This window comes from Gregarina niphandrodes (genome assembly GCF_000223845.1).
Source record: "Gregarina niphandrodes unplaced genomic scaffold scaffold00004, whole genome shotgun sequence".
NCBI classification, from domain to species: Eukaryota; Apicomplexa; class Conoidasida; order Eugregarinorida; family Gregarinidae; genus Gregarina; species Gregarina niphandrodes.
This window is the reverse complement of record NW_011645775.1, coordinates 465680-475676: the sequence shown is the minus strand read 5'-3', so window position 1 is coordinate 475676 and position 9997 is coordinate 465680. Positions and strand designations below refer to the sequence as shown.

At 53.8% G+C, this 9997-nt stretch overlaps 5 protein-coding genes across 5 annotated transcripts; 2 read left to right on the top strand and 3 right to left on the bottom strand.

Moving 5' to 3' along the window:
* Positions 1–564: 564 nt before the first annotated feature.
* Positions 565–1524, bottom strand: GNI_035230 (hypothetical protein; the record flags this gene model as incomplete). Its single annotated transcript, XM_011130967.1, has 1 exon — positions 565–1524. One exon carries the CDS (start codon positions 1522–1524, stop codon positions 565–567), a length of 960 nt encoding a protein of 319 aa, XP_011129269.1.
* A 1000-nt stretch (positions 1525–2524) lies between these two features.
* Positions 2525–4678, top strand: GNI_035220 (inner membrane complex protein; the record flags this gene model as incomplete). The annotated part of the gene is made up of 1 exon (XM_011130966.1): positions 2525–4678. One exon carries the CDS (start codon positions 2525–2527, stop codon positions 4676–4678), a length of 2154 nt encoding a protein of 717 aa, XP_011129268.1.
* Positions 4679–5056: 378 nt separating this feature from the next.
* Positions 5057–6970, top strand: GNI_035210 (inner membrane complex protein; the record flags this gene model as incomplete). Its single annotated transcript, XM_011130965.1, has 1 exon — positions 5057–6970. One exon carries the CDS (start codon positions 5057–5059, stop codon positions 6968–6970), a length of 1914 nt encoding a protein of 637 aa, XP_011129267.1.
* A 223-nt stretch (positions 6971–7193) lies between these two features.
* GNI_035200 (tetratricopeptide repeat protein) lies at positions 7194–8054 on the bottom strand (the record flags this gene model as incomplete). The annotated part of the gene is made up of 1 exon (XM_011130964.1): positions 7194–8054. The coding sequence occupies one exon, from the start codon at positions 8052–8054 to the stop codon at positions 7194–7196; it is 861 nt and encodes a 286-aa protein (XP_011129266.1).
* A 61-nt stretch (positions 8055–8115) lies between these two features.
* Positions 8116–9911, bottom strand: GNI_035190 (glutathione synthase; the record flags this gene model as incomplete). The annotated part of the gene is made up of 4 exons (XM_011130963.1): positions 8116–8184; positions 8287–9568; positions 9631–9737; positions 9777–9911. 4 exons carry the CDS (start codon positions 9909–9911, stop codon positions 8116–8118), a joined length of 1593 nt encoding a protein of 530 aa, XP_011129265.1.
* Positions 9912–9997: the final 86 nt, after the last annotated feature.

Sequence of the window (9997 nt, the reverse complement as noted above, 5' to 3'; positions counted from 1 at the left end):
CACTGTCGTGCGGTGGTATCAGAATGAGCAGGGTCATCATCTCATTGCCAGGCTCACGGGGTTTGGTCCGTGACAACAAGCAAGGGGTATGCTCTTATGCTACAGTCATCATGCTGTTTGACATCACTGTCGTGCGGTATCAGAAAGAGCAGGGTCATCATCTCATTGCCAGGCTCACGGGGGTCTGGTCCGTGACAACAAGCAAGGGGTATGCCTCTTATGCTACAATCATCACGCTCCGATTGGCTTGACTTCCGCTAACATGTGTTGAGTAGTTTGTTTCACAGGCCATTGCACGATGTTCGCGATGCCGTTCATAAAAAAAGGCCGGGAGGGCCACTAAAATTGTTATTGTCTCTTGGCAGGTGTCGGGATCTCGGGGTGGACAGTCTGTGTGCCCAGTTACTCGTAGTTGCTTTAGACATAAAAAAGGCTACGCTAACTAGCCAACTTTCTCCCTGTTAATCCTACATCGATTATTCCGGCTCATCACATCCACCACCGCATTGGTTCCACTACTACGTTGCTTCCACATGGTCACTTCACCTCCTTTTCACAGGGTGGCTAGAAGGTAGCATCGGCCGTAATGACGGGAGCGTCCAGGTCGAAGGGAACTTGTGTATTGTCGACGGCCTCGGACGCCTGCGTTGTGGCGGAGGGTTCCTGTTGAGCGTTCCGGACCTCCACGGGTTTGAAGCCCACGGCCCCGAGTTCCGCGAGCTGCTCCGCCGTGGCGCGCCGACCGAGTATCTCGTACCAGCTCTGCTGGACGTGCTTTACAGGCAGGTACTGTCGTACTTCCATCTCTAGAGCTTTCTCCTCGGTTTCGACGTGTCCTTCAGGCAGACTTAAGACTGCTCTTTGCTGCGGCAATGCCAACTGGCGGGTCCGCACTTGCTGACTGACTAGTCCTTGCTGACCGACTAGTCCTACGGGCTGAGGCGCTACGACGCCTGTCTGCTGAACTACATAGGGCATCTGCTGAACATACGGCATTTGCTGAACATAGGGTTGCTGGACCACAAGCGGCTGCTGGACCACAAACGGCTGCGGAACCACAAACGGCTGCTGACCAACCCCTGTCAACGACTGGACCCCAGAGACTACGGAGCCGGATGCAACGTTCGTCGGCACGAACTGCTGTGCGACAGACTGAACCAGCGGCTGCTGACCTACGAGGCTAAGGGCCAGTGGCTGAGCAAGTGACTGGGCCAGTGGCTGAGTCAACGGCTGAACCAGAGGCTGAGCCAGCTGCTGTTGAGAGACCAGACCCTGCGCGCCGTAGTTGACCAGGCCGCCAGAGCTGACTAGGCCGCCAGGGCTAATTAGGCCGCCAGGGTTAACTAGACCGCCAGGGTTAACTAGACCGCCAGGGCTGACGAAGCCCGGGGCTGAGCCACTCCGCGAATAAAGATGATGGTAAGCTTCGTCTGAAGTCACCACATCCCCCGTGGCCACAAACTGGGCAGCAGCCAGGGTTTCGGCCTGCCACGACTGTTTGGAGAACGAGATATAACTCCTCATGGGCGTACAAGATTATTTATTAATAAGCCCCTCGGGCATGTTTTGGAGACGTGAGTGACACGGAACTGGAACCGGCGGGAGAAGCCACTGGAACCGGCGGGAGAAGCCGCTGGAAGCAGCGGGAATATCTTCTTCGCGAGAAGGTGGGGGTTCTGCTTGAGGGGGTTTCCCCTGAGGGGGTTTCCCTTGAGGGGTTTCCCTTGAGGGGTTTCCCTTGAGGTGCTTACTCTTTTGAGGAGTCGCTGTCCCGCTGGGAATAATTGCACCAGCGCACCAAATGCCTTCTTTAGTCTTCAGGTGTTGTCAAGAACAAGCACTGGGGACAGCTGTCAGTGGTCGAGAGCAGAAGCAGGAGTTTGGGCCACAGGAGGGGGACCTGCTTCCCGACGATGCAGAAGACGAGCTGCTCATGCCTGAGCCGATGCTTCAGACATATTTCAGTCGCGTCAAGAGGCATTTGAGGGACCTAGAACGTGGGACGTCTGCTCCTCTTAGGCTGACTCAGTTTCAACACACAGTCGACCGGTGCCATGAGCTCATCAATAAAGAACGGGCCGCAGTCATCCGGTCTTACCATAAGTCGAAGCAGCTTCTTAAACAGGAAGCACATCGCCAAGAACCAGCCGAGGAGGCGTTGCCTAACACCGGCTAGCGTACCTCCCGATCTGACACGGCCCTTCTCAGGAAGGCCCTTCTTCTTGACACCCTCCCTCCGGTCGAGGAGTCCTACTCGTTTTTGACTTGTCGAAGAGTCTTCGACAATGGACCATTCTTCAAATCATCCCCGTGACTCATCCCCCTTTTCCCCTGACCGCCAAAGCCCATATCAAAACCCAGGCTGTTGGAACCCTGCCAATTCAACCCGCGGGTGGCCTGATTTGTTGATCAACTTAATTCAAACACTCAGACGGGATACCAGGCGTAGCGTTTGTGTGCGAACGACACCGCAGATCCCAAAAGGTTAGAAATAAATTAAATCGATATTTTGAGTAACCGAACTATGAGCACTGAGCCAAGCCGCAAGATCTCGACTCCCGTCAACGTTCCCGTGGCTTCTCAGCTACAGACGACTTACAAAGCTCAAGGCAACTGGACTCAGCAGCAAGGCACCTACACCTCTCAGCCCCAGTACGCCACCCAAACTACCACCAATACCATGTCTTACGCTCCCAGTGGCACTGGCTATACAAGCACTGGCGGCCAGTACAATGCCTCCACTGGCGGCCAGTACAATGCCTCCGCTGGCGGCCAGTACACTACCGCTGGTGGCCAGTACACTACCGCTGGTGGCCAGTACACTACCGCTGGTGGCCAGTACACTACCGCTGGTGGCCAGTACACTAGCACTGGTGGCCAGTACACTAGCGATGCTGGTCAGTATAATGCCACTACGGGTGGCCAGTATAATGCCTCGGCTGGCGGACAGTACACTAGCACTGGCGGACAGTACACTAGCACTGGCGGACAGTACACTAGCACTGGCGGACAGTACACTAGTGGGAAGCAGTATGAGACGACCCGATCTGAGAATGGCCGGTCCGAAACCGGTGGCAGCGTGGTGAGGCGCGAAATGGGCGAGCAGCGGATCATATCGGTCACTGAGCGTGTGGACGAATCTCGTTCTCACGTGATCAACGAACGAGTTGTGGAGCATGCTGTAAAGATCCCTCGCCGGATTGTGCGTGAGGAAGTGATTGAGAAGGTGATTGTTGTGCCTGAGAAGATCATGACCGAGGAGGTGATCAACGATTCTCATATGGTGAAGGAGAAGATCATTGAGGTCGCGAAGCCTGTAATTGTGGAGAAAGTTATTGAAGTTCCTGAAATTGAGTATGTGGAGAAGATTGTGGAAGTGCCCCAAACGGTGGTTAAGGAGCGCGTGACGGAGGTCCCTGTTTATGAGACGAAGGAACGCATTGTAGAGAAGAAGGTGCCTGTGCCTCGCGAGAGGGTCGTCGAAGTCCCGGAAGTGGTGTATCACGACGTGGATGTCGAGAAGACGGTGGAAGTGGTCGAATACGTCGATGAATACGTAAAGAGGGAGGTTCCCGTTCCTGTGTATGTCACAAGACCCGTAGAGCAGATTGTGACAGTCGAGGTACCGGTGGACGTCGAGAGGAAGATGCCTGTGCCCGTCGAGGCGGAAGTCACCTACGAATTTAAGTTGCCTCAGTTCCGGCCGAAGTACGGTAAAGTCAACTACCCTCTCTACCTCCCCAGGTTCGTAGAGGTTCCCGTTGCGGTCGAACTGCTTAACCAAGGCATGCTCAGCCAGACCCGGGGCTACCTAGAAACCATTGACAACCTTACTAAGAACCCCGCCTCTCTGTGCGAAGTCGAGAACGTCGCCGCAGGCATCATGAAGGCTGACTTCCAGAACCAGGTGAACAACATGGATCTGCAACAGGCCATTCTTCGAGCGTGGAACGACGGTTCTCTCGACATCAACGGCGGCAACATTAACGGCATCCCCATGACCAGCTCTGCCGGCCAGCCTGGCTACAGCCAGCCAGCGTATACTAACACGACGAGCCAGGGTGGCTTTGCTACCTCCACTAGTCAGCCCGGCTACACTAGTCAGCCCGGCTACACTAGTCAGCCCGGCTACACTAGTCAGCCCGGCTACACCGGTCAGCCGGGTTACACGAGCACGACCGGTCAGCCGGGTTACACCAGCACGACCAGTCAGCCAGGTTACACCAGCACGACGAGTCAGCCTGGTTACACCAGCACAACTAATCAGCCTGGTTACACCAGCACGACCAGTCAGCCTGGTTACACCAGCATGACCAATCAGCCTGGTTACACCAGCACGAGGAATAACGCTGGTTACACCAGTACAACCAACCAGGGGGCCTTCGCCACAAGTTCCAGGCAGCCGGGCTTCACCAGTTCCAGCAAGCCGGCCTTGAGCACCACTTCAGCGCAAATTTCTGCTTCTGGCCCCGTTGTTACTTCTGCCTCCGGCGTCTCAGGGTATCAAACTCAGGGCTACTCTTCCAACACCCCCGGGTACGCTGCCCCTGCGACTGCAAGTTTCAGCACCACATCTGGAGCTGTGGTGAAGATGTCGGCTAATGTTGGTGGAGCCACGTACTCCACGAAGCCGAACGGATACTCAGTGCCCCAAGTGAGCGTAACTGCTTGCCAGTAGACTAATCATTTTTCGATTCGGAACAATTTTTTCAGTAGGGTGAATTTAGTAAAGCCTAAGGAATAGAATAAATGAGAGTCCCCCGCTTCGTGGATCTGCAATAGGCACCATGAGCCCGGCAACGATGATGTAGCGATTGGGTACGGCATTGGGCATGGTAACGACATGAGGGAAGGGTCGGTGTTGATCGTCGTGATCGGAAAAGGTGGGGGTTGAAGTCTCCGCTGCGCGGCCGGACAGGATTGGAGGGCAGGGGAAGACTGTCCCCACCCCGCATGTGTTTGGTCTCTACCCACGGCCCCCGCGTCACACGTGTGTGGTCTCTTTTTGCTGTCTTGTGTGTGATTTGTAATTTTAGGCGGTCCTTTTAATTTTGAGATGATACCTGAGCAGCGAAAGATCTCCACTGCTGAGCACGATGCTTCTTCGATGCAGGTACCGCCCTCAACGTTGACGACGGCCTTTTCGACCAACGCACCGCTCAGTTCCGCGGCTGGGATGTACGCCACGGAGAAGGAGACGACGACTACAACCAATGCTGCGGGTAACACTACAACGACGACTACGACTACGACGACTTACGGTAACGGGCCTACCACGACCTACGGCGCTTCCACCTCTGTCGGGGGCGGCAATAGTAACGGCGCGATCATGATGACAGGAGCCAGCCGAAACTCTAGCGCAGCGGGTGCTCCCTTCACTGCTGGCACTACTACCCTGGGCGGCGAACTATATAAGGCTGGGGAGTTTAGGACCGGCGAGGTTTACAACGCTGGCGGAGAAGTGTTTAGAACATCTACCAAGTCCTTCACCACGGGCGGAAACTCCCTGGCAGCGGGCGCCTCTATGGGGGGCTCTTTGCTGGCGGGCGGTGTCGCTAGGGGTGCTGGTATGACCACCGCTACCGGTGGTATGACCGCCGCTACCGGTGGTATGACCGCCGCTACCGGTGGTATCACCACCGCTACCGGTGGTACGACTAGTAGTGGTATGAATACTACTAGTACCATGATCGGTGGAAACAGCACCACCACTATGGTGGGCGGTAACACGGTCACGACTACAGGGACGGGGGGGACGAGCCAGGTGGTGCGACGAGAGGTCGGTGAAAGTAGAGTGATTTCGGTGACCGAGCGAGTGGACGCCAGCCGGACCCGTGTGATCGGGGAACGGATCGTGGAACACGAGGTGAAGGTTCCGAAGAAAGTGGTGCGCGAGGACGTGTTTGAGAGAACGATTGTGGTGCCCGAGAAGTTGGTGGTGGAGGAGATAATCGACGAGACGCACAAGATCAAAGAAAAGATTGTGGAGTTTGCAAAGCCCGTGATAGTCGAGAAGATTGTGGAAGTGCCGGAGTATGAGTACGTAGAGAAGATTGTGGAGGTACCCGAGAAGGTGGTCCAGGAGCGTGTGGTGCATCAGGAGAAAGTGGTCTACGAGGACCGCGTCCGTGAAGTGGTAAAGATGATACCAAAGGAGAAGTATGTGGACGTACCCGAGATCACATACCGAGAGGTACCCGTTCCGAAGGTGGTGGAGGTCGATGACTGGCGGGACGAGGTGAAGATTGTCGAGGTGCCGGTGCCGCGGTACGTCGATAAGCTGATCCCCCAAGCGAACCAGGTGGAGAGCTTCGTGGACGTCGAGCGGACGATCCCAGTGACTGTGGAGGCGGAGGTGGTGATGAACTTCGAGGTCCCGCAAATCAAGGGCCGCTACCAGAAGATTAAGTACCCCGTCTACCTGCCCAAGTTTATCGAGGTGCCCGTCATCATGGACCTGCTTCCGGCCACGGCGCAAACGCAAAGCTCGCAATACCTGCAACAGATCTCCAGTTTCACCAAGTCCGCCGCCTCCCTCTGTGACATTGAGAGCCTGGCAGCGAAGATTATGAACGCTACAGAACTCCGGCCCGATCTCTTCAGCGACTCCACCAACTACAAGAAGGTCATTATGGACGCCTGGAACTCCGGCAACACCAACTTCCTCACTGGGATAATGGCTACCTCGGGTGGTCTCACTGCTAGCGGCCTCTCCACCAGTGGCCTCACCACTAACAACCTGGCGACCGGCTTGTCCACTGGCTACATTGGCGGCACCACTTCTGGATCCTACCAAACCGGCACCGGCTATCAGACGGGCACCGCCTATCAGACGGGCACAGGCTATCAAAGCGGAAGCTACCAGACCACAACCACTACCTCCCACCAAGTTGGTTACCAGCCTACATCCGTACCGTATAACACCGTCTCTGGTCCCACCAGTCATACCGTGTCAGGACCCAGCCAGTGAATGAGAAATTTGAGTCATTTTTAGTCCTAATACCAGTTTCAAAAACTAATGCCATCGTTCCAACACAAAGGACGATAGACCTGTTGCCTAGATCTTGCCGCACGCTCAGCAACAGCGTCTCTAACACCGCTTTCTCTGCCGCACAAAGACACTGTTCAGCCGTGCACTGTTCAGCAGGACACCACCGGTGGTTCGACTACCATCGTTTTATACCTCCCTTCAACTACACTCCATGGGTATCAGGACAACAGGTGGCCTTCCCCTGGCGCCATGTTGGCGTTAATTCGTGTGTAACACTGTGCGGGTCACAGGACTCGTAAAAGAAGATGTCACCGAACCATCGGTTGTTAAACACGGTTGGTCTTTGCTGGTATGGTTTATTATCGGCGTTTGTCTGGTTCGCACCCAGTCTGGATACAAGCTTATCTACAGCCCGCGCTTCTTCTTTTATTTGTTCTCCTTCAGGTGAGTTGCGTGCCAACTCCGAGTCCTGTAATAGGTTATATTCCTTCCGGGCTAATTCGAGCTCTCCAAATTCCTTTAAGGCGCGCGCTCGGGTCCAATGACTATAAATATAATTGGGATCCACTTCCACGGCTTGAGTAGAGACCTGGATCGCAAGCATGTATCGCTCCGTCTCCATGAAAATCTGCGCAAGCATCTCCAAATACACATGTCCCTCATCTGGGTCTAACCGCGCTGCTTGGGAGAAACTCGATATGGCTTCGTCCCACCGAGACGCCGACGCTAGCCGTCTACCCTGTACCCCTCGCTCGATACCAGTCTCCAGAGTGAACCGCAACCCACTGCGGATCACCGCTGGACCACTCACGGCCCCTTGGGTCCCCAGATCTCGCCGAAACAGCACTGGCCGTCCACCCCGCTTCTTTTCATTATCAATATATAGCGCTACCACCTCATCTATATCAAAAGCAGATTCCTGCTGGGGGCGCGTTCTCGTGCTTGCCCGCGAGTCTTCCCTTTTGTCTTCTGCTGCCTCCACACCGAATAATGAAGGGTCCAGCCGCTTGACCAACTTTCTTCGCACCGGCTTTTCTATCCGTTTTCGCAACGACAAATGCATCCCCAAAAAGTGCAACAAAATTCTTCATACGAAGAAGCGCTTCACGACGTGCAGACACTCTTCACACCAGCATCACGCTATCGAAAACTGCCGCCTTTATACTTATGCCGCCTTCGTCAGAATCCGCCTTCTACAAAGAAACATGATTTTCGGGCGCGCACACGTGTGTGCACACGTTTGCGATCCCTGCTCCGCCCGCCCGTATCGCCCACAACTAACTGTGGGTGTTTACTTTAGTTCTTAGTAAGTAGCCGATGTTTTCGTTTACTACCTGTTTGTTGCCATTCCAAATACCGACGCCGTAGAATCCGATTTCACTAACACAGGACTTGATAGAGAGGACGTCGTCCACATAAATTTCAGTGAGGGTTTCCGGACTGTCTATTTTGGTCATGAGAATGTGGCTGGCAGTTTTATTCTCAAGTAGAGGAGGCAGGGCAAGAGGTATTTGGTCTCCGTATATGTTATTACCGCCTCCTTCGCGTTGTGGTTTGAGGACATAGTGCTGGGGGTTCTTCAAAGCGTCCTGAATAATTCGGAGGGTGTGTGGGTCTTCATCGCTGACGTCGACCTGGTCGACAAACATATTTGTGATATGGTCTCTTTGTTGTTTGTTTGGTAAGTACCTTTCGAGAGCGGGGCGTTCGTTTTCTGCGCCAACAAAGGTCTGTTTGCTGCTCCATACCTGTTGCGCTTTCTTGAGGCCGACTAGTTGCGAGACAGCGCTGGGAATCACGGCGCATTCGCTGGCTTCTATGAACTCCCGGAGAAGCCAGTGGTTCTGGGTATGATAATGGTCCGGTCTGTAGCCAGTTCTAAAATAGACGGTGGAGACTTCAAAGAGATAGTCCTCTTCGTTATATACAAAGAGGGCGGGGTTAAAGTAGAAACGCTGATTCTCAAATTTCAAATTGGACAAGGCATTTGCAAGGTCGTCCCAGGCCACCACGAAGACCCGGGTATTGTTGCCTTCCACAGCAGCCGTTTCTACAGTCGTTCTAGAGGAGATGTTCTCCCCCCCACCCTCAGTCTCCACCCGGCCACTACTATCCGATCTCTCTCCGTCCCGACCAAGTTCACTGGCACGAACCACATCACGCAGGCAGCTAACACAGTGCAATATCTCTGGGAAATTAGCCTCAAACTTCCCTAGCACCCACAGGATACATTGTCTCTGGCCATCTCCAAAACGAGCCTTGTAAACATCGTCCAGTGTTCTCAGATTATCTATCAACAATGTTCTCGGTTTATTCCCAGGCAACTTAGATCTATATTCCGGTATCACCAACATCTTATGCAACTCAGTAAGCTCCTCCATGCTATGCGGACCAACCACAGAGCTCAAGTTAATCTCCACTTGCGCCATTTTCAACTCACCTGAAGACTGGTCCAACAGAAAATCATTGCGAGTGACATATGCCCTGATACAGTTACTCACACTCTTCTTCCCTGATAGATACACCTTCTCAACTATGCAACAAAATGCATTAACGAACTCATCGTCATCTCTAATCCTAATCAAAAAGGAATTCTTACATGCACGGGCAGTGTTGGTGTTTTCACTTCGGTCACGTACTTGGAATACATCTTCAGCAGGCCTTCTATATCAGTAGTCATTGAGTCTATTAGTTTATGAAAGATAGGCGTAGCGGATTCCCCATCCAGGAACAACCTCTTGGGGAACTACAAGAAGAGGTTAGAGAGAAGTGTTAGGCAACGTACTCTCGTTGGCAGAGTTGTAATGGGGGCAAGGGACAGCTGGGAATGGTTGTCGCTCCTCAGAAGCTGCTTCGTGATTAAGAACTGCCTGATGAGGGCAATTCTTCGCTTCTCCATGTTGCCCTTGGGAATCAACATGTTGGCACGTCCTGCCTAAAATCGTTAAAAAGAAACCGGACAAACAGCGGCAAGTTTTCAGATAGCTACGCCCCCCCCCCTTCCTC